The 23,431-nt window shown below is 48.3% G+C and overlaps 4 protein-coding genes across 4 annotated transcripts; 1 reads left to right on the forward strand and 3 right to left on the reverse strand.

The window, feature by feature from the left end:
* Nucleotides 1-107: 107 nt before the first annotated feature.
* LOC135817463 (cancer-related nucleoside-triphosphatase homolog) lies at nucleotides 108-2,452 on the reverse strand. The gene has a single exon (XM_065330656.1). It carries the CDS (start codon nucleotides 2,238-2,240, stop codon nucleotides 1,524-1,526), a length of 717 nt encoding a protein of 238 aa, XP_065186728.1. The 5' UTR covers nucleotides 2,241-2,452; the 3' UTR covers nucleotides 108-1,523.
* A 138-nt stretch (nucleotides 2,453-2,590) lies between these two features.
* On the forward strand, nucleotides 2,591-4,725 carry LOC135817466 (NIF3-like protein 1). The gene is made up of 2 exons (XM_065330659.1): nucleotides 2,591-3,219; nucleotides 3,672-4,725. The coding sequence occupies exons 1-2, from the start codon at nucleotides 2,830-2,832 to the stop codon at nucleotides 4,071-4,073; spliced, it is 792 nt and encodes a 263-aa protein (XP_065186731.1). The 5' UTR covers nucleotides 2,591-2,829; the 3' UTR covers nucleotides 4,074-4,725.
* Nucleotides 4,726-5,790: 1,065 nt separating this feature from the next.
* Nucleotides 5,791-22,827, reverse strand: LOC135817464 (anoctamin-4-like). Its single transcript, XM_065330657.1, has 8 exons — nucleotides 21,575-22,827; nucleotides 13,325-13,606; nucleotides 12,875-13,141; nucleotides 11,710-11,808; nucleotides 10,045-10,132; nucleotides 8,974-9,385; nucleotides 7,708-7,936; nucleotides 5,791-6,204 (listed from the first exon to the last, which is right to left on the reverse strand). Exons 1-8 carry the CDS (start codon nucleotides 22,544-22,546, stop codon nucleotides 5,872-5,874), a joined length of 2,682 nt encoding a protein of 893 aa, XP_065186729.1. The 5' UTR covers nucleotides 22,547-22,827; the 3' UTR covers nucleotides 5,791-5,871.
* On the reverse strand, nucleotides 14,530-16,264 carry LOC135817465 (anoctamin-4-like). The gene has a single exon (XM_065330658.1). It carries the CDS (start codon nucleotides 15,593-15,595, stop codon nucleotides 14,579-14,581), a length of 1,017 nt encoding a protein of 338 aa, XP_065186730.1. The 5' UTR covers nucleotides 15,596-16,264; the 3' UTR covers nucleotides 14,530-14,578.
* Nucleotides 22,828-23,431: the final 604 nt, after the last annotated feature.

Consider the following 23,431-nt stretch of genomic DNA (forward strand, 5'->3'; position numbering starts at 1 on the left):
ACACTGTGTAACTTCCTGGTCTGTACATAGTGCAGCACCGTGTGTACATGCCGGCAATTGCACAGACCAAGCCCAAGGCCAGGGACACTTCAGAAGTTCAGTAGGAATTGACGTGGATCTTGGTCTGGTGAGATTCTCAGAAGGTATTGCAGTGTCACTGTGTATTGGGGAAATAGATCAGAGACGACAGCAGCAACAGCAGCAGCAATGGTAGCAACCACAACCACAGCAGCAGCAGCAGCAGCAACACTGTTACACATAATAGGCATGACAGTCGTGAAGTGTGGTGTAAAGTGTGAACGCAATTGTACCAAGAGTCTACGGATGGACACTTGACTGCACCACACCAAGAGTACAGTTTATGCCAATACCCAAGAGGGGGATATGAACTCTTGGCCACGCTGTAGTTGTAGCAGCTCTTTTCACAGCTAGCCTCAACCCAACAAGGCTACTTCTCTCATATTGTCATTTATGAACAACCAAAATTGGTTGGATCATTCTCATAACACTGCAGAGTCCGAGCTATTACTGGCACCCCAAGTCAGGGAGTTTCAAAAAGAGTGTACACGTACGTGTAGAACAGTATTACCCGGTCATCAAGCCCGGCAATTCATGTGTATTACCCGGTCATCAAGCCCGGCGATTAACACGTCGGCACCACACACTATGGGCACGGGCACTAAACACAACACATGCTTCGAAGTACTCTGAACTTTGAAGTAGAGGTGACTACAGTAGAGAGAGCGAGCAATACCGATGTCTGTAGCAGCGAAACAAACAGCAAAGATGCCCTGTGGCTGGCACTGGCACATGTAAGCACACTTGCAGTGTACAACATGGCCCTGTACTCAGTCATCAGTCTCACAGATGTCATGTAGAGGGAAGGTATCCTCATCCGCACCACCGTATTCAAATAACACAAACAAACGGCTCGGAGAGCAACAGCAGCACTCATACACAGCACAACACCTGCTGATGATACGAGGCAAGCACACCGTCAGCACACCGTCAGCACACAGTCGTTCCGAGTGGCTTGATGTGGGAAAGTGGCACATTTAGAGTACTGAACATGCAACGGCTGCACGTAAACAGCTGTGCAGTGGCCACCGTGGGCCATTCTCCTTTCGTCAGCGGGAATAGCCCAGTCTCAAAAGTACAGTGTACAGTGTACTGTGTTTCCTGGTTATGAATCTGTGCGCACAAGTAGCCTAGTCCATGTGGACACTCTAGCACGCTACGGTGCTGCGCCGCACATGACGAGCAGATACAGCCAACATGCTCGTAGCAATTTCCGACAGTTCGCGGACTGACAATGCGGAGCAGCAACGGTAGAGCACCAACACAATGTTGCACACTCGCCTCACTGATGCCTTGTGCCAGTCAACAGACAGTTCGAGGAGGACAAGCCACTGCAGCAGCCATGCAGCAACACCTTACTGATGCCTTGTACGTGGGTCCACAGACAGTTCGAGGAGGACAAGGCAATGCAGCAACAGATGCCACACACATCACCACAGCAAGCCTCACGTTGCATCCGTATTCGTGTCATCCTTGTTCTTGCCGACCCCATCAACAGCCTTCATCAGTTCTCCCATGAGCTTGTCGGCAGACTTGCCAAACTTGTTGGGCGTCACCTCTTGAACAGCACACAGTGGGTGTGTTTGAATGTAGCTCAGTACAGATTTCATTGCAGGCGTGTAGTGATTTATACCCGGCTGCGGGCACGCCATCGTGCCGATCAAGTGCAGCTTTCCGGGATCATCTATAGCCTGCTTGAGCACCTGCAGGAACTCACTACTGCACGCCGTGATCGGGTTGATGCCGTTCATCAGAAACACGCCGTGCGTGTCCCGTGAGGCTTCCAGTGATGCACGCAGCAACGGCACAACGACCTCGTCAAACCTTTCCGGACTGATCATGTAGTTACCTACGTACAGTCGGGGACCAGCCACAGGTCTACATGGTGACTTTTGCGATGTTAGTTCAGCAATGGGAAAGACCAATCCTTCACCGATAGTCTTGATATCCCGACCAACAATGGTCACAACACCCTTCCTATTCACGGTTTCTCGTGTCTCGGTGTAAAATCCCTCCAGTGGCAAGCCACGATTCTCGGGCTGCGACTCGTACTGCAGGTAATCAAGTAGGCGATCGAATACCCGTCCAATGTACGACGCGGCACCCTCCTTGCCTGTTATGAAGTAGTGGGTTTTCCTCAGAGCTACTCTGGCACCAGGCATTTCCGAGGCTCTACCACCATGGAGTGTAACACTTGACTGAAAACAGAACGCTGCCTGCCAGCTATCAAAAAAGGAAACGAAATAAGCCTGAGCTGTCCTGCCAACACCTCCTTTCCTTATCTGTCTGCACTACTACGCCACCAGTATTTCAAAATCAAATGCAAGCACAAGAAGTATCAGCAAAACAAAAACACACCCACAAACTGCTTCTTCAAAAAACTGAACTGCTCTGAAATCTTGTCGATGAAGCAATCTGCATCTGAGTTGCTAGTGATTACGTCATGATATCAACGACTTGACAGAAACACAGAAGAGAAAAAATAAAAATTAATTTCGGAAATAATTGTCTCTTCAATTATTTTATTATCATACCGGTATTCGCGTCTTTGGGTTGTTTGTTCCTCGTATCAAGCTAGCTGCAAGCTGCGCAAGGGCTCCCACATTACACCACGATTTAGAATTCCTGACCTGAAGCGGCCGTATCTGACACCTTCTTCAGTACTAGAATAGCTTTCATGATTGAAGCTTCAAGATCCTGGCAAACTTATCAGTTACGAAGGATTTGAAAACACAATAGGCAAAAAGTATAATGCAGCTAGCTGAAGTCGTAACGAAGTTGAATCGCCTCGCACCATTGCGTCTGGCAGCGGCTTGGGATAATGTAGGCTTGCTCCTGGAACCCTCAAGTCCCCAGCCTCCTATCCAGCGAATGTTGCTCACCAATGACTTCACCAGTGCAGTATGGAAAGAAGCAGAAAGCAAGAACGTCAATCTCATCTACTGCTACCACCCTGTTATCTTTGCTCCCCTGAAAAGATTGACATGTGCCACAGAGAAGCAAGGTCTCCTAGTGCGTGCTGTGGAGAAGCGTGTAGCTATCTATTGCCCTCACACTGCCATGGATGCTGTGGAGGATGGCGTCAACGATTGGCTGGTTGGGGGGTTGGGAGACGGCATGACCATGGCATTGGAGACACTGGTACGTATGAGGATACCAGGACTGAGTGTGTATATGTATACAGCTACTCAATTTCCGGATAGTTCGCTGTTTCGACCGTGTTAGGTCTCATCAGCTGAGCTTAGAGTGACTGTCCGAACCGACCGCAGTGAAGTCTGTTGAACAACACAGTCATGTACATATACGACTACCGGTAAATGTTTCAAAAAAGTGTGGAGTTCATTTCGAACTACTTATTGCTGAACCCCTTGGCTTACAAACTTTACCCGCTCCGCCACCAGGATGCGAGAACTCGTATGTATATGTACATGTACTTCTGTACAGCTGCTGTATTTCCAGGGACATGGTGTGCACCCCAATATGGATTAGTTATGCCATAGTAGTGCATGTTCACGTATGTTTACCGGTGATATGATTGTGTGCGTGCGTGCGTGCATTCGTGTGTGCTGTCCTGCATTCTCCCCTTGCTGTAGAACGGCAACCCAAGGGAGGGATACGGTCGTAAAATGCTGCTCAATGAGCCCGTTGCTACCCTGGACGAGATGATAGCTCGTGTCAAGTCGCACCTTGGCCTCAAGCACGTGCAGGTGGCTCGCTGCAGCAAGACGGACCCCATCCGCATCGTGGCGGTCTGCGCAGGGTCCGGGGGCAAGGTGCTCGAATCGGCCAAGGCGGATGTTCTAGTGACCGGTGAGATGTCGCATCACGAGATCTTGGCCGCCGTGGAGCGAGGTTCACATGTGATCACCTGCGGGCACAGCAACACAGAACGGGGCTTCCTGCACACGCTCAAGCCACGCTTGGAGGCGCTGTTCGAGAAGGCTATTGAAGTGGAAGTGAGTGAGGTGGACGCCGATCCACTGGTAACAGAGTAGTGTGTGCGTGTGTGTGCGTATGACCAATATCACTTCATGAAGTGCTTGCTGATTTCCTCTTTGCAGTACACTCCACTGCAGTGCAGGCACTACGTGTGGCGCAGCTTTCCTTCCAAATCTTGACGCAAGCTAGTGTCTGAAATTAGGGCCATTGCCGAAGCAGTTGAGACCTGCTATCAACACTCTGCAGATTGGCATATCGACCACCAATAGCTCATCATGCCGCAGGTTGAACAGGAGCCAAGTGCCTGTTTTGTCGACGATGATCATGCCTGCTGCACGGATAACCAAGCTGCTGCTGGGTTGGTGAAGCATGCTTCCGTGTGGCCATAGCCAGGCCAGGTACTGGTATATGTATCAGGCCTGCGACCAGATGATGTGACACAGGCTTCATAGGAGTGCTGCAGCATCAGCAGCAGGAGCAACGTCTTGAGCTGTCCACCGATACTTGAGACGCTTGCTTTCTAGGTCTTCTCTATTTTATTTTAATATTCTTCTATATTTTCTTTTTGAATGGTAGAGGTGTGCATGCGGCTGTATTGAAAGCTGCTGTCACTTCTGTGCCATCGGAACACTGGCAGTCTGGCTTGTCTGAGCTCTACGAGCTATTGAACTAACAATGTTTCATGCCCCCAGCAATGGTGCATAGCAATCATGTCGTGTATTGTGTAATCACTCTCCCCAGGAATTGGTAAAAAGTGCTAAAAACCCGTGGGTTCTCATCTGACATCCAGCTGTGCATTGTGTCACAACACTTTGCACATTCCCCCGCTCGGAGCAAGCTCCACACGCACACAAACACACTAGAAGTTATTGCATTGCAGCGGTATATTTTAGGCCACGACCGGTTTTGACTGGGAGTACATCTATACTGACCTAGTAGGCATACGGTTATGAAACACAGTAAAATAATTATTGCTAACATCAGAAAAGAGAGCAAGGGCTAGCCTCCACAGGCATGTCAGATGCACATGCAACACGTGAAGCATACAGCAGCAGCACCAGCAGCAAGGGAACAAATGCACTAAACAAGCACAGCAAAATCTATAAACGACACAAAGGCACACGTTAAAAAGGTCTCTAAAGAAACAATCGAATAAAACCAAAAATGAATTGATCACCTAAAACGTGACTGAGCGTACGCCCGCTGAGCACGTAATCCCTAGAGCGAAGACTGTGACAGGTTGCAGTGTGTGTGCGCGTCTACTACGTTCCTATAGCTAAACCACTAGGTGTTGATATGACTTTTAGATGTATTTCGCATGAAGATGTGACATTATGTGAGCATGAGTGATAGGGCTGCAGATGAAAAGAAAGCGCATCCTTTACCCTAGTTAAAACTACCACAGTAGAGTGAACCATGTTTTCAGACAGACATACGTATCTACGTACACTACACACATGACATACGTATCTACGTACACTACACACATGACGCGAGAGTGCACCGGTTTCGGAGACACTGCCCTGGCGTGTGCAGGTGCTCGCAAACACCGGCATGCATCCACAAACGCGTACACACACACACACACACACACACACACACACAAATAGGCGGGCGGCATACATTCACAGTTCAGAAACACAGGCAACCAGCCACGACGGGTCACACGGCACACTGACCAACACATCGGTTGGAGATGTCGGTTGTCCGTAACACAGTCAGTTGGCAGGTCAGTCTGGATGCTGCTGTTCCAACAGAACACTAGGAACGAGATATGCACGCTAATAGCTTGGTTGGCCGATCAGTCGAAGAGAGAGACAGTCAACAGTGAAAAGGGGGCTACTAGCCGCCCAGCTAAACGGCCACGTCCTTGGCACCTGCGCTGGTGGCTGAACGCTCCTCAAACTCGCGCAGCGCTTGCTTGGCGAGGTACTTCTCACGCTCAATGCGGTTGTGCAGTGTGAGCGGAACGTCCGGCACGAGCCACGCAATTAGCGCCTTAACGCCAAACACAACGTGCTCAAACACAATCATGAAAGCCAAACGGGCGGCAAGAACATGCCAGAAGAAGCGCTTAAACTCGCTGACATTGCCATCCGCGCTGGTCTCTCGGAATCCGCGGAAAGAGCAGTTCTGGAACATCTGAGCAGTCTGGCCGGCAGTCATGTGGAAATTCTGGCCAAGTTCCTGTGGGCAAAAGACGCCAAGGAAAAACAGGGCAACAATGACGACAACGGAAACAAAAAATAATTATATCATTTTAAAATTCACTATGCTTAAGATCAAGATGTGGCACGGTGTCAGAATGTTGGTGTGCCGGAACTTGTCTAAACTAAATAGTGTACTTAGACATGAAAGAAGAACATTGCACGTTGTCGAAAGTACACAACAAAACAGTGCAAAGCTATGGTGTTGTAATTCGAAGGTTCATGACATCAGACAATTGGGTTATCTGATGATTTCGCTATGTACATGAAACTCCGGGTCACAGCACCATAGCCTTGGTGCATTATGTACTACAATCACTCTGCACCCATGACATTTGAGCACTTTCAGTACACTGACTGCACCCAGTCGTGTTACAGAAAGTTTTAAAAAATAAAAGACAATAATACTATTTTTAAACAAACGACGAGGAGACAATAATTCGATAACCGCAGTCAATACTATTCATTGCTACCAGGTCTGGCCTCATTTCTGTGCGCCGAGTGCACAACGGAAAAACAACAAGTTCACAAAGCAGTGCAAGTCAAATTTCACTCCGCCCCTTGCAGTAGTAGTGATGGATCACTTTCACTGTTTGCACTGTGTGTAGCTCGCCGACTACAGTGGAGCTCGGATAAGACGTAGCCCCTCGGGGAGCAGGAAAAAGGTATGCAGTGTCCGAGGTGCTTCTTATCCAAAAGTTGACTCCTGCGGCTTCACTAATACAATACATGTGCAGTACTAGTATGTTAAAATACTCGAATTTCTTTATCGCACTCAGAAATCTATTTGTGTTCTGTTTAGTGCCACCAAACCAGGCTTCCCACACTGCAAACAGCCTCCTCTGCACTGTCAACGTACTGAAGTACCTGTCAAGCAAACCTGTCATGTGTGAAGGTGCATGAAAGCACCAAAATGTACGTGGTATGCGAGGCTAGCTCTGTTGGGACCTGCTGAAAAGTCCGTCCTACACGATGTCATCAGAGTATGTCGTATCCGCACACATTAAATTTTGGTTATGCGTTTATGGGAGGAAAATAGAAAATCCGTGCGATGAGCAAGGAGGGTACTAAGCAGGTGTACGTCTTACCCGGGTAACTACTAACTGAGTTCTGCCGTATTTTTAAAGCACTACGGCAAGGTACTGTAAAAGCCATTATTCTAAAGAGGCACATATAATTATAACGATTTCCCAAAATTGACTGGTTTACGTGTACCAAAGGTAACGATTCTTACTTATTCTCAACGCTCAATAGGACGGTGTATGTATCGATTTCTGTAATATATGGCTTTTACAGTACGCCCTGGCCAAGTTTAAACTCTGGCTTTGAGAAGTTATATGTTCCATTGCTACTACTACTATACTTGGGTTTGGCTTCAATTCAATGTGCTCAGCTGAGGAAGGAGTCCAGGAAAAATGAAACGACTCTAATGAGAAGAAAAATATGTTAGCACACTGTCACACTGATATACAGGTGGACTAACCGTGAAGAAGTCACTCTCGGATGCGTTGTTGGTCTTTTCAAAGATGGTCAACGGCGCTTGGGACAGCGAGAAGAAGACATAGCCCTCCAGAGTCTTCTGGTCGCCAAACATGGGCTTATCCTCCACGCCGAACATGTACGCCGTACGTGGTATGATGTCGGATGTGATGGCGATCACGACAGCATTGGTGATGACGCTCAGGTTTCCAACTCCGTCCAGAATCGAGTACCTGCGAACACAACAGGCAAACGGTTCGTTGACACGGTGAGCAGTACATTTTGCCAACTCATTGAAACATAGTAAATGCCTGGAGAGTGGGTGGGGGCAGCAGTTTACTCTTTCTCAAAGAACACTGTTGTTCCAAGTCACAGCTACAATATTGCCTGTGAGCCCAGAGGTGTGCGCGTTGCACGTCTATTCCCACATGATATCTACAAGAATCCCACACAAGTGGAAATCATCAGGAGAAAAATGCTTTAGCCAAAGAGTAAACTCAGTGGTGTGTGTGTGTTGGGGGGGGGGGGGGGGGGGGGACGACGATGAAAAACAGAGTACACCGTGGACTATATACGTATGCTACCAGGGACTGTGAATCCCCCTGGCACACCTTCGTGGGAAAGTAGTGCATGTATGACCAGCGCAAGGTTGTAATGCTAGGCGCAGTGTTGCGCAGTTAGGCCCTCTTCAGACTAGGTACAAAACAGCCTATAAGTCACATTTACATAGAAGTTTCCAGGACAACAACAAGAATCTGGCGGGAAGCCTAAAAAGCTGCCCAATCCTTTCAGGCAGGGTGCCAACCCTTGTACAAGGCAACTTTCCTGCATTTATCGTACTTTCACCAGGCAGTTGTACGAACTTTGTACCCGGGTACGACTGTCCGCTGCTTTCACACATCCCAGGCCCCTTGCGCAATTTCGTAGGGTCAAAGGTTGCCTGTATATTGCATGTAAAATGTGTAGTCTGAAAGCAGGCATGGAAAAATGTTGCCTTTTAGGTTTTATGTGATTTTGTACTGGATTTTCTATGTACGTAGTCTGATGAGGGCCTTAGGCGTGATTTGACAGCGTGTAGCTGCATGCTAAAGTAGGTCGTATCCAGGGCATATTGCACTGAATTCACTGTACCTGGAGGCGATACGGGGTTACCGTGTTTCCTGAAATTCGCCATGCACCTAAAATTAGTCATGGGATTGACAGATGGTTGCGATGTTCAACCATCGTCCCAAAAAACCTCCCCGTATCATATACCGGTATAGCTACTTACCAGATTCCGATATCCTCAGCACGGCGGGCCAGAGGTCGTCGCAACTGAGTAGCAAACTTGTTGGAGTCGACGCGGATCTCCAGGATGTTGTTCATCAGGGCGAAGAGCGGTGCCAGTGGGAAGGCGGCCACGAACAGCGTGACGAAACCAAACTGAATGACCATCTCCAGGTACTCGTAGAACAGTCCATGTTCAGGCAGGTCAGCCAGATCATAGTCCTCTTCCCAGCGCGTCAGTTTGCGGTCTTCTTGCTTGGCTTCGACGTTGTCACGACGCCGCATCCAGACCTTCAGACGGGGAATAAAGATCTCAATGGTGTTGTTCAGTACCTGCTTACCCACCATGATGATGGCCAGCTGCTGGGTCAGCTCAATCAGACAACCACTGGCACTGCACTCGTCCAGACGGAACGCTAACGTCACAACGCAAATATATGCACGCACGGACGCACAGACGCACGAACACACACACACAGAAGTTAGTGACACCTACCGGCGACAGATTCTCATCAGGAATACAATAGAGACAGCTTAGCAAGTATATCCAGCTACTCCCCAAACCCCAAACTTGCTTCTGCCACACGCCAGGCTTTCCTGATCAGAACTGTAACACACAAATTTTCCCTAGAATACCAATCTCCAGGCAGCTAGCTGACTAGACCTTGTTAGGTCTCATCAGCGGAGCCCAGAGTAACTGTCCGAACCGATCATAGTGAAGTCCAGTGGACAAGGTTGTCCATTCGGTAAAATTGCAAACTCTATGCGTGACAGTTAGCATTGTTTATGAGATATTTTTAAAAGATGATAACGCAACGAGTAGAGTGAGTTGCACACTCAGTACAAACACCACATGCAACAACTACATGTCATGAGATGGCCTCGAAACGGTTCAAGGAATATACAGGACACGTAGTTTTTTGCTTATGGTGTGTTTGTACTGAGTGCGCAACTCACTCTACTCATTGCGTTAATACGAGCATACCAGTAGTGATAAGTAACTGATAACTGTCTATAGTGATCAAATCATAAATGTTCCACACCAACGTTCTACTGGATTTCTACCCGTACTCACAAGCAATGCGGTTATAGTTGCCTGGGTGACCCACAAAGCGACCCTTGAAGAAGGCGATGTAGAAGATGGAACCGTAGTAATTAGCAAACTGCACAGCAGAGAACACGCACACAAGAACACCGGACGATGACATCATTAAGCCTACTTCACACTCGACGCAACGCTGACGGTACGGGACGTAAGGGCTTGTCGGGAGGGCTGGGGGGGGGGGGGGGGGGAGCTGTAAAGTCCTGTACGATTCGTACGACACGATATGCGGCAGTCATTGCGATGTTCAACGTCGAACGGTGCGAGTCATAGGGCACGGTCCGTGACGGGGTGACTTTCGGACCTAATTTCTCGTTTTTCCGGACTTCTTTTCAATTATTTCTCCTTGAAAGAAGCGGAATCAAGTTCACAATACCAGTTTCTAATGAAGACCACAAAATTAGCCCTGAAAGTTGTGGCATTCAAATAATGGCCCCAGGAAATGATAAAATAGTTCGTCTGTCACGCTGCTGAACTAACCCTAAATACAATAAGTGACATGAGATCTTATGTTGCTAAAATTCAACTCAAGTCGTGCTAGCCATTCTGTGAGTTATCATGGGAAGCGCAGTGTTCGAAATGCTAAATATTTCCAAGTACGAATCGGGAGTAGTCGGCGCACGACGCCGTCTCCTGTTCACACTCGAATTGCAGTCGTTGTGTACGCTTGCGTCCCCGTCTACGGTACGAAAAGTTGAATCGATCGAACTCTTCCCGATCCGTACGGTAGTACGGTTGCGTTACTGGTCCTGGTGTTCACATTGGACGCCGTCAGACTGTCCCGTCGCTTCCCGTCGATCCTTACGTCGCGTCCCGTCGCGCCCCGTCGAAGGTGAACTAGGCTTTACATACATGCACGTACACATCAGGTTGACAACACCTGGTGGATTGGCCTGGCTCATTCGTCGGCAATGTAGGCCACAGTGGAATGGCCCACAGCGCAGTAGCAGCCACTGTACTGGAAAGGGGATATAACCTTGCCATTCAGCTTAATCCCTTTGCCAGAGTCAATCTTAAAATGCATGATCAAAGCCTGCACTGGATGACTCCAAGGAAAAACCATCTGCATCCCACACAGGACCGTTTATCCAGGCAGGGGACTGGTCAGACGGGGCAGTATCCAGGCACGGAACTGCCCAGATGGGGAGCGGTCGGGCGGGGCAGTAACCAGACAGGGAATTGCCCAAGTGGGAATGAGAACAAAATACAGGCAATGTAATGAAGATTCACAAGCCACAGGACTCTAGCAGTACAACTGTAACACAGGTACACTCAAACGTCTCTTTTCCGGACGCCTCAGATACGGGCACATCTCTCTACCGGGCACCTTCAGCTTGGGTTCCTATGGCAAAATGCTTCGAATTTGGGGGTTTGAATTTTTTCGTATGCAAAAGTGCTTATTTTGTCACTATCAACCTGTGTAATCCACACATAGTTATCGATCGATCATTTTGGTATCCTTAACATGTGCAATGGTTGCCAAATAAACTTCTTCAACGAATGATATGATACATAGTAGATGAGTTATCCTGAGATACGGGAAAATGTGAGATACGGGCAGTGCCCGGTCCCAAGGCGCCCGGATAAGAGACGTCCGAGTGTAGTTGCTAACAGTCGAGCACTGGTGCCATCTCTCACCTGGAACAGGAACATCTTGAAGGTGAACGAGTCGTCGTGCTCTGTCTGCGTGCGGTGCAATTCCCATGCAGTGAGCTTGATGGCCAGGATCTCATACACCTGAACACACGCACGCACACAAACACACGCACGCACACAAACACACACACACAATGATATAACCAGACATGGAACACAGGTGCATGCATTGAGCAAGAGGGAAATGAAAATGATTGCGAAAGGTAGTTCGCGACACTATCGCAATTTTCGAATCTTTTTTTGAAAGTCCAAGTTTTTTGTACTTTCGACAAGGGTGTTGATGACTTGTCAGATTCGCGGAGCTGACGGAAGTGCAACAAATTTCTTTAAAAATCCAAAAACAAGCTGAGGAAGCGGCGTTTGCGAAACAAAAGCACAACCAGCAGGCTTCTTCTGATTTGCGGGAAGGCGTACAGCATACAGTTCAGCCTGTACGCTGACAACAACCGAGATGGACACGGAGGAGATTCCTGCAGCGCAGAACCGCTGATATCCGAGCGAGTGAGCAGCCACCCAGGAAGATCGCTCGTCTTCTTGGATCTGGAAGCTAGTGACCGGAGTCAAACGTCACAGCTCACCCAGTTTGCAGCAAACACTGCGAGCACTAACACCATGCTTTCCCGCTATCTGCTGCCAAACACACCCATCCAAAGTGGCGCAGTAGAACCAGCAGCAGCTGGCTTGACCGTTGGCTCCAGTGGTGGTGCGTGTGTTCTCTTGAAAGGTGGCAAGCCAGCCATGTCAGCCAGCCAGGAGGAAGGTTGGAAGGCATTTCTGGAGTGGCTCTGGAGGTTGGCAGTGCATGTCGTGCTGGTGCCCCACATGGTTCTTCATGCCAATTTGTAAAGTAGTCCATAGACCTTTCAACGAATGGCACGCGATTTTCACTGGACATGAGCGAGCCACGTAAAAAAGGGCAAGGGTGAATTTTCGGCTTTATTCTATCTGACCTGCCAATGAATTGAACTACATGTATTTACATTTACCTGTCACCATTCTGTTTAACACATGGTATCCTGGGTGCGTGCGTGCATGCATTGCCGATGAAGCAGATAGAGCAAGCACAATCCTGGACCAAGAACACAATAACAACTCTCATCCTCTAACACACACACACTGAACACGGCACAGTGCACACCACACCTACCTTATTGAGGACGAGAATAGCCAACAGCTGCAGCACAGCAGCGGTGATGGTGGTGATGAACGAGGCGGCGGAGCGCAGCGAGTTGTTCTCATTGAGCACGGTCAGGATAGCCACGCGATAGATAATGACGCTGACCAGAACAGCAACGACCAGGGCTATCATGAAGACCATAGTGCTGAAGGCACACATGATCTTGGCCACATAGCGAGAACGAGGCTGAAAGGCCTCTTCCCTGCCAGTGATGGGATTCTCACGTAGAGTCTTGATCTACACAACAGCAACAGCAACAACAACGCTTGTGATTCGTGATCGGGGTGAACGTTACCCCATGGGCACTGAAAGAGAGTCGTACACAAACACAAGCACACACACACACACCCGCACACACACACACACACACACACCCGCACACACACACAGAACGTCAAAGAGAGAAGAGGCAGCAGCTACCTTGGCTTCAAACAGAGCTCTGGGCTTCTCTTCTTCCTCCTCATAGTCCATCACGTCCCAGTCATACGCCAGCTCCGCCTGCTTACGCTTCCAGAACTCCAAGAAGAACGTGGCCCAGAATGCCATGACAACGGCGAAGAAGACGGTGGCACCATTGTCAAAGAGGAAGGATACGCGAGCGGCCGTGCAGGTGGAATCCAGTGACCAGTAGTCGCAGCTGCCGTCACACAGCGGGCACATGATGTACGGGCCGTATTCCATCACGCTGTTCCGTGGGATCGTCTGGGCAACAATCACACAACACACAACAAGAGAGAAACAGGTGTAAAGCCTGATGCGTAGGCCGACTAGTTCACGGCATACTATACCCAGGAGCAGCTGCCTTTCTCGTCAAACAGTACAACAATACTGTGGGCTGACACAAGGAAAGCAAACTGTACATAGCCAGCTGGGAACCACTTTGAATGCCACCTGGATTACTTTGCAACATCCACACAAACTATATATTTTTTTGCTGTTAAACACGAGCGCCCTGGGAGTACATGATATCTAATCGCAGGGAGACAGAAGTCCGTCCAGCCCAGCCAATTTGACAGCTTATCAGGGGGTAGTGCTGGCTACCACCTCCCTTCACCGCCTCTTATCTAAATCAAGACTGGGTTCTTGTGCATTTGAGTAGTTGCTGGGCATAGGTGTCACACTCACTTGGACGCGTAGAACACATCACAAATGCTTGTCCAGGTGACACGGAGCAAAAATTCAAAAACAACTCATGATCAACCATGAACCCGCACGCTTGCCGAATCTCATGGAAGCCCCTACAAAGCCAGCTGGAATAAATACCTGGTGGTAATGGCATGAAACGTTAAGACAGGTGAGCAAGCAACAGTCTTACAGAACAACCGTCAAAAGCCACATCCCTCGCTTCTAGCCAAGCAGAACACAAGCGAACATCCCGAGGTGCCCATTGCTATCGGAGACAACCATTTGATGTCCAGAAAATACCACGCAAGGGCAACTCTGCACAAATGCCCGATGTGCCTGTTTCGCATTGATATTTGGTCAGAAATAGTTTCACTTCACACGGATAACTCTGAACACTCACTAATCTAATCGTGTTCAAGTCTTTATTCTCACGGTGGCCAGTAGGCCAAGAGAGATGATTGTTGTTGTTGTTGGTGTTGTTGTTGTTGTTGTTGTTGTTGTTGTTGTTGGTGGTGTTGTTGTTGTTGTTGTTGGTGGTGGTGGTGGTGTTTAGTAACTGTTTACCTGGAGAGCACACGTCTCTGCAGCCACAGCATTATCCGGGGAGTGGCTGAGGGCCAGACCAACGAGGAAACAAATGACTCCAACTAAGGACACTGGTATCAGCATGTACGTATAGTAACCCAGCCAGGCAAAGTACATGCTGATCTGCTCGCCAAAGTACAAGCGCACGTGATCGAGCGGCTGCAGTTTATACCAACACGAGAAGCAGCCCCAGACGCTGTAGAGCACCTTGCGAGTGTTACATACGGCGTCCGACTCAAGGTTACCCTCGTGCAGCGGATAAGCAGCGACAAACGACTTGTTCCCTAGCAGGCGATCGATGCCGATTTTGGTGGGATTAGCATCACCATAAGCAGTGCGTGTCATGATGTAATGGCAAATACAGGATCGCTGGGCGTTGGTCAGAAACTTATCAGGCTTGTCATGATTCAGAAATTTCTCCAGCCTGGCCCGCACAAATTTCGCCGAGTAGCAGTCAGCCATTGGTTCGATGCCATGCTGAAAGAAGTGACAGCAGCGTGCCATGCCTCTCGCTCTCGCACCCAGCACTGTGACACGCGTATCCTCCTCAGCAATGGGCAGCCGCATGTCCATTTCCTCTGCCCAGTGCAAGCAAACGTCGAACGGGACATGCAGTTTGATAAAGCGTGCACCATGATGAGCATTGTCGGCCTCCTCCACTTCTATACCACGTGCTCGCAGACCATTGAGGAATGCCTGACGTTTTGCAGCCCTGGGTTGTGTCCAGTCCTTGTCAGCTACATCGGACGACACAACTTCGTATGCCAGCAAATAGTCAATCTTTCGAATGCCATCATTGAACTTGAGACCAACGGAGTCGCTGTGGCATACCCGGGTCTTGGTCAACAGTGATGGATCTTTGACGAGATCACAGAGCCGCTCTAGAGGACTACTGTGATCACGAACGACACCCGTAGCACACTGAAGACTCTCTGAACCCTGCTGCACAGTCTCATCTTCAATAGCCTCAATCTCCGCCATGCTACATAGCTCACTACAATATCTCAACCACAGCAAACAACAGTGGCAGATGGCTGCAACTAGCAGAGGCTGAAGGCAACGTGAACAAACAAACCTGAAGCAGACCCACCCAGAACACTGGACAAACACACGCAGACTTTATTCTAGCCAGCCATTACGGACACACACACACACGAGCACGAGCACAAGCACAGCACGATACCGACGGTGGAGACTTGAGAGCAGTGGAGGACACGTTACCAACACTAGCAATGTGACAGCTAGGACTACTATGTAGCACACGGTGGATCACCACAGTAAGAATTACAATGCAATACCGGAACAAAACCAATTGCCAGCCTGCAACAGATCACCAGTGGCCAGTCCTACCAACACTTAGTTGGTGGTAACGTGCAACATTAGCATGTAAACTGCAGCAAAGTGAGTTAGTGTGACGGCAGTGCCATCCAATCGCAGTAAAATCAGACAATCAGCGTGCACATACACACTTCACCGGACCCCGTGGCAGAACCACCTCAACACCTGCCATGTCAGAGTACGTTTGACATATACTGTAAAAGCCATTATTCTAACGAGGCGCATATATAACAATTTCCGAAAATTGACTAGTTTACGTGTACCAAAGGTAACGATTCTCACTCATTCTCAACGCTCAATAGGACAGTATATGTATCGATTTTAACGACAGGTTTCTCCTCGTTAACTCGTTAGAGTTAGCACTTCGTTATATATATGGCTTTTACAATAGCTGAGGACTAACAGCGGTCAAGACCAAGCGAGATGAAACAGCTCGCATCATACGAGCTTTCACACATAATATCTACAAGCCGCTAATGAAGAAAGCGGCAATGGCGACACTTATATTAGTGTGTGGTCGGCTAGTTGCCAAAGGGGTGTGTGTGTGGGATGTCGAGGCAGTGTCTGTGGCCCGCAGGATGAGGTACTAGTACGTGTACACTACATGCATAATGGTCCAGTCTCTCTATCTCTCTCTCTCTCTCTCTCTCTCTCTCTCTCTCTCTCTCTCTCTCTCTCTCTCTCTCTCTCTCTCTCTCTCTCTCGCTCTCGCTCTCTCTCTCTCTCTCTCTCTCTCTCTCTCTCTCTCTCTCTCTCCACGTGGGTGGGTATGTGCGCGCGCAGCACACACACACACACACACACACACACACACACACACACACACACACACACACACACACACACACACACACACACACACACACACAGGTGTTTCTCTGTGTGTCGATCACCCCTTCTCCCCCATTCTACATGTACTTCAATCATTGATAATAGCCGCGTTTACACACCGTATTATCTCTAATATAAGCACGGTCCTTTATTTTTTCAATGTACCTCCGCCCCGTGCTATTAATGGAGACGTTCCTTTATTGGAGACTGTTCCATTATTATTTCAACCTCATTTCAGAGGCATTTTGCCATGCCATATTCATGTCACACTGAATTTCTTTATTTAGTGCTCTACTACGCGAAATGTGCTATTATTATTATTATTATTATTATTATTATTATTATTATATTCATGTCAGACACACACATTTCAGGGGTTTTTTCGCCGGTACAGATAATGAATTTACACAGTGTGCTTATAATGGAGACTGAGCACTTTATTTTTTGAATGCCGCCCCAAGGTGTTCTATTATTGGAGACGTGCTATTATTGGAGACTGTGCTTACATATGCATGTGACGTCATGTGACTGTGGTGAACATCATCCACTTACACAATGTCATACTTTCACTACAGTCAGACCTCGCTTAACCGCACACATCTGTTTTCCACAAAAATATCCGGACAGACGAGGTAACCGGATAACTGAACACACATACTGTACATGTATATGCATGTGGCATGTCAAAAGCAGTGACAGTGACATCGAACATACATGTAGACAGGTCCTATGCAGTACAACTAGCGTGCCCAGTATGTAAAACAAGTGAGGAAAATGACAAGTGCATGCAACTGAGTGCTGTCCGCATACACCCAGCAGGTCAAGGACCTCATTTGCTTGTACAACTCCCTGACACTAGCTTCTGCAAGCGCTAGCCAGCCACATGCAACCGGATACGACGAAGCTTTTTGCATACATTTTAACAAGTTTGTACACGAAATCATGCACCGGTATGCGGATCGTGAGGTCCGGTTATGTTGTATGCATGACATATGCTGCACATCGGTAACCAGCGATTTTCTTCCGGATGGCGAGGGATCCGGATAAACGAGGACCGGATAAACGAGGTCTGACTGTACTTGCAGTGCCAGTTTTAAAATATTTACACCGTATTTCTGAGAACACAATAACCATGGTAACAGGGCGATGTGTGCAGGAACTCAAAACAAAATGATAGCTTGCTTGGTAGTCCACCCACACAACAGGACTAGAACAGCAACCAAATCCTAGTAATACCAGCAGTCCTTCCAAGACGTCAGTACACCATGTATTGGCACTGTCGTCAAAGAATTTGAATGTTGTGGTGAGGGTTTCCGTCGAACTTTCGGATTACATGTGCGTTGTGACAGTGACAGTGACACTGAACAGTGAATAGAGGAGCTGTACAGGCAGAGTGGGTGTGCTATGACAGACACCAGTACAATTCTACAGCTAGCTCAGTGAACCAGGCCAGCAATAAGCCACTTGGCATCTCAAGTACTCTGTGGAGTAAATCAGCCTCACAACACACTGCCACCCGGGGCAGGGACAAAGATACAAGGGGCTCCTTATTATCAACGAGGCACTTGACCTGGGCCATACTCTGCATAGCATAGACACCACATGCAGGTCAGACCCTGGACTGTACACTTCAATTATGCCAGTTAGCCAACCCATCACAAGGAGCAGCGTGGCCCAGATTGCAGGAGCAGCATGGTGCAGATTGCCAGCCCAGCACCACAATCTACACAGTCAACTGGGACACTGGACTACCAAGTGCTGCTGCAACCGTTTTACTACTGAAGTCTGAACACAAAGCATCCCCACCAGTCTGCCATGAAGTCACCGGGCTCCGCTCAGCTGCACAACAGCATAGGGTGGCCAGGCAGTTCACAAAGACGAGCAACGACCATTGCCCTTTGCCCTGTGAGTGTAGACTCCGGGGAGACTGGATTGTCCTAAGTGAGCACACTATACATACTGAACAAACACCAAACAGACCAGGAGGCTGAAGACAAGAGCTACACTGACAGCTAGCTAAAGTCAAAAAAGAATAGCCTGGAGGCTATGCTGAAAAGTCAGGGATTACTTGTCTCAAGGCAGCATTTATCTATTCATTAGCAGTGATGCTGATTTGCAATGAGTGCAATACACTAAAAAAATACTTTGAAGTAAAACATATAGTGAGACATGGAAGACTTCTTTCTTTGTCCACCACCTCTCTACAAAGAACAGTCCACATACAGGACAATATTGCTCAGGCTCTTATACACCAATCCGTGTACACCTTACCATACCTGAACGCAACTACTATAATCAGAGCACCCCCTGCAGTGTACATATTTGATAGTTTCTGCCACTACAGAATCAACTACACACCCCATATCCTCTGCCCTATCCACTTTCTCTAAGTCAACGAAATGCTTAAAAAAAAAGGAATGGTATGCCAAACACATCCTCAGCCAACAAATATAATATTATGATATGGGTCCGTACCAAATGTTTAAACCCGGCGTCACAAGGTACAAGTACAATGTCATGTAACACCACACTGCATTAATGTCATATGACTGGGCAGCAGCTAACGCTTGGCAAGACCCCTCCATGGGTTTGCAGTGGAACATCCCATTTCAGACACCTCCACATTCAGGACAATATGTCGCAGTCACACATGATTGCCATTCCCCCGCCGTCATAAGCGAACACATTTTCCGTAATCATGACATATCCAAACAGTTGAATCCGTACAGTTGAACTCTGTACTAGGTCCGGACTGGTCCCTTGGGTGTTTAGGATTTATAGAATGTGTTACTATACTCACTTTGCATCCAACCATGCTGGTACATGACTATACGCTACTAAATCTCCGTATACTGGCATAGACGCTACTAAATCTCCGTAACGCAAACACAATGATGTCGCTCGCTGGTCTGCCACTCCAACCAAAGCACACACAGGGCTATTTTAATAGCTCAATACTTAAAAATATGGACCTTTTTCTGAGTTTTTCATAGCCCTGTTGTATTTCGATTGATCATGCACGCTTGCTGCACCACCGCACCATTGTACACAATGTAGTATTCCTACGCCAACTAGCACTTGTTAGTGTTACCTAGTATAGTACTAGTAAGGTTCCCTAGTTTGGTCAATCCCACAATCAGGATGCGTTAGTGTCTTACTCTTAGTACACAGTTCATACCAGTGCACATTCTGCAGGCAATGGTACATGGTGAACACTGCAATGTCTGTAATGTTCCTTAACTGGTTTACCCACCCTCCGGACACTCACCGGCTTTATGTGTGATCAGATAAGTACAAAGCATACAATAGTGAAATGGATTGCTGTCATAAGTGTAATTATTGCTTAGAAGACTTGATCAAGTTACAAGTCATAGTTGTATTTCATAATTTTGCATCCTTTCCTTTGCCAGGTGAGGGCCCCGGACCCTTTCCTTCCTTACCCAGGCCCTGCTAGTCTACTATACATGTATTTCTTGTGTTCTGATTCGTCTTTAGAAGACCCCAACTGTGATTTGGATTACGTGCTCATTCGTAGTTTTATTTCCCTGGACAGTTTGGATGTGACCTAGGGAGAAGTCAGTTGCACTTCTTTTCCAGAGGTAGCTGGTTTTATCAGTTCAAATCCAGGTGTGTACTGCAGTAAGTTAATACAATTTGTTCACCTTTTCTCATTCATGTTGTGCCTCCGACCGTCGCGTTACAACATAGGTACAACACTGCTGTACAACATCACAGAGGTTTACTAGATCGCCACACTGATTTCGTAAGCTAGACTGCTCTGCGTTAGTACTGAAAGCAGGGGCGTCGGAAGGTATTTTAGGGGGCACGGTCAGCCACCTGAAGTGCGATTTACTCGTGGGGCTGGGGTGTCTCCTCTGAAATATTTGGAACATTAGAGCCCAAATCAGTGCCTTTTATTAATTCACAGAGTACCAGGGGCAAAGAGGGGTGCGGTCAATACCGTAGTGACCGTAGCGTGTCCAACGCCCCTGGAAAGTATATTAGAATCACCCTTATCTGGACACATCTCTGGTCCTAACCGGACACCTTGCAGCTAGGGCTGCTAGGTACGTGAAATCAAATCCCGGGAATGTCTTCTTTTTCGTATAAACTACTTCAACGCAAAAGAAAGGTCATAACCCTCAGTTCCTATCATGTATGCATGTACAGTCAACTTCGCTTATAAAGACACTCAGCGAGGCATCAAAAAGGTGTCCTTATTCGCGAAGTGCCGTTATACCCGAAGTCTCATTTTATGTATTACAGTGGGATGGGACTTTGCTCTGGGCATGGAAATTCTGTCGCTATTCGCGAATTGTCGTTATATCCGCAGTCGTTATTGGCGAAGTTGACTGTAAATGATATCCATCTTTGTTCAATGGGCCGGTTACCATTAGAAGAGAATGATGTGTGTTTCCCATTACGGTTGTTGTGCATTTCTGAGTTACGTAAGATTCTGATCCCGACGCATCGGGATGAGGGAAATTCTACCGTAAGCCTAGTTTCCCACCTTGGATGAATTCACAAAGAGAAAAATGCCTTCGGCGTTGTCCTGGACTCTCTTTCAGTATGGCTGCCATCCCTAAATATGGCCCCTGCTCCTGACCAGGGTTACCAGTCACCATGGTAACCAATCACCATCGTTACCAGTCACCATGGTCACCAGTCGCCATAGTCATCAGTCACAGCTATCCTACCGCCAAGCCCTCTCCCAATACGCAAGCCCTCTCCCAATACGCACCGTCCAGCCACCCACACCTGCACAGCAGGCACATGTACACGCACACTAACCTTGATATCGCAGATGTCGGTGGCAACTTGGTTGTCGGGCGAGTTGATGAATCCAAGTCCAATAATGAAGCAGATGGTACCGATGATGGACACCGGGATCAGCATGGCCGTATAGTAACCCAGCCAGGCAAAGTAGATACCGATCTTCTCGCCAAAGTATGTGCGCACCTGATCGAGCGGCTGGAACTTGTACCAGGCCGTCCAGCTGCCCCAGACCTCCACCAGCGTCTTGCGCACATTGTCCGGGTCGTCATCGCTGTAGCCACCCTCGTGCAGCGGATAGGCTGCCGTGAACGACTTGTTGCCAAGCAAACGCTCCACGCCGATCTTGGTTGGGTCCTTGTCACCGTATGCCGTGCGAGACATGATCTCGTAGCAGATACGCGAGCGCTGGGCGTTGGTGAAGAACTTCTCCTGGTCGTCGTAGTTCAGAAACTTGTGCAGTTTAGCCTGTATAAATGGTGCTGTGTATTGGTCAGGCTCATCTTCGATATCTGGATCAAAGATGTTCTTTGAACAGCAGCAGCTAACAGCTCTGTCAATCAGACCATGCTTAGTGTACGTGCCAATCTCCTCGATCGGCAGTTGCATACCCATGTTCTCAGCCCAACGCAGGCACACCTCGAAGGGCACGTGCAGTTTGACGAAGTTAGTTACCTTGTCGACGCACTCCGTTTCAACCTCCATCTCAACACCACGCTCAGCCAGTCCTTCAAGAAAGGCGTCGCGCTTGTCTTTGCGGGACTGTTTCCAATCTTTGTCAGATGTGTCGCTGGGGTCAAGCGCCAGGACGTAGTCAATCCTGCAAATACCATCATTGAAAAACAGTCCCTGCTTAGCGTAATTCGATGGGCCTTTCGTCAACAGCACTGAGCTTTCCGCAGCTGTCAAGGTATCCTGCATGTTGCCATTGCTGGGTGACTCGGGCTGTGGAGCAACCTCCAAACCTTCAAAGCCGATCGAGGCTGCCATCTCAGTGGTAAAACACCACGAGAAAAGGTATTCTTGCTGAGTTCCGAGAGGAAGTTGCAATCTCCTGTCACAGAAGAGTATCTGCGCAGATGTCCTCGCGCACAGCTACACAGTAGGAGGAAGAAATATTCCCCCACTCCTCACACGACGGGACAGGAGCTTCGGCAACAAACCAAAGGCTCAAGTAAAGCCTTGGCGTTCGCTTTCTCCGCTTTCAGTTCAGCCGGCATAGATAGATGCATTCCACTGCTGCACGTAGATAAGTGGTCGCCGAGCGCCTGCTGCTCCAGCCAGCCTCTAATACTGCGCGCCAGCCCCGGAGGCGTAGAGTGAAAACGTGTGTGACTGAACTGCCCAGCGTTCACACACTCTACTCACACTTGTGACTTGGATTGGAACTCTTTGATGGTGATCAAAAAATGACAAAAATCCTCGAGTAGCTGTTGATCATCATCACACGACTCCAGTCACGTACACACGGCTGTCAAGAAGCGGCAACTTTAAGATGGCGTCGGTTCGAGATGGCATGGTAACCGCGCACGTGCCGTGGTCCTTGACTTGCTCATGTATGCACGCAAATGCAAGTCACAAACTCACAAAGATCGTCTTTGCATTTGGAGAAAATATCTTCGACTCTCTTTGGAGGTTGGCGAGGTTTGCCTAATCTTTACTTGATTGCGATGCCGGTATGTCCTGTCAATAATTAGAATAAAGAGAGCTGATGATCGCTTCATTGCTGAGCAGAAGTAACAATCAACTCTCCTCATGTCCTCAGTGCCAAAGGCAGACGACTGCAATTCCACAACGCTCATTTCACGATGATGGAAACAATAATCGTGTACTAGTACACACTTGGACCATTTGGTCATCCCTATTCTAGCCGCT

This window comes from Sycon ciliatum, chromosome 5 (assembly GCF_964019385.1).
Source record: "Sycon ciliatum chromosome 5, ocSycCili1.1, whole genome shotgun sequence".
Classification (NCBI taxonomy): domain Eukaryota; kingdom Metazoa; phylum Porifera; class Calcarea; order Leucosolenida; family Sycettidae; genus Sycon; species Sycon ciliatum.

Bases quoted from the DNA above. Each gene is read 5' to 3' on its own strand.
- LOC135817463 (XM_065330656.1), bottom strand. From the start codon at position 2,240: ATGCCTGGTGCCAGAGTAGCTCTGAGGAAAACCCACTACTTCATAACA.
- LOC135817466 (XM_065330659.1), top strand. From the start codon at position 2,830: ATGCAGCTAGCTGAAGTCGTAACGAAGTTGAATCGCCTCGCACCATTG. The intron at 3,220-3,671 runs GTACGTATGAGG...CCCTTGCTGTAG, and splicing joins CCATGGCATTGGAGACACTG to AACGGCAACCCAAGGGAGGG.
- LOC135817465 (XM_065330658.1), bottom strand. From the start codon at position 15,595: ATGGCGGAGATTGAGGCTATTGAAGATGAGACTGTGCAGCAGGGTTCA.
- LOC135817464 (XM_065330657.1), bottom strand. From the start codon at position 22,546: ATGGCAGCCTCGATCGGCTTTGAAGGTTTGGAGGTTGCTCCACAGCCC. The intron at 13,607-21,574 runs GTTAGTGTGCGT...ATTGTTGCCCAG, and splicing joins CCGACATCTGCGATATCAAG to ACGATCCCACGGAACAGCGT. The intron at 9,386-10,044 runs GTGAGTACGGGT...TTGTGACGTTAG, and splicing joins CAACTATAACCGCATTGCTT to CGTTCCGTCTGGACGAGTGC.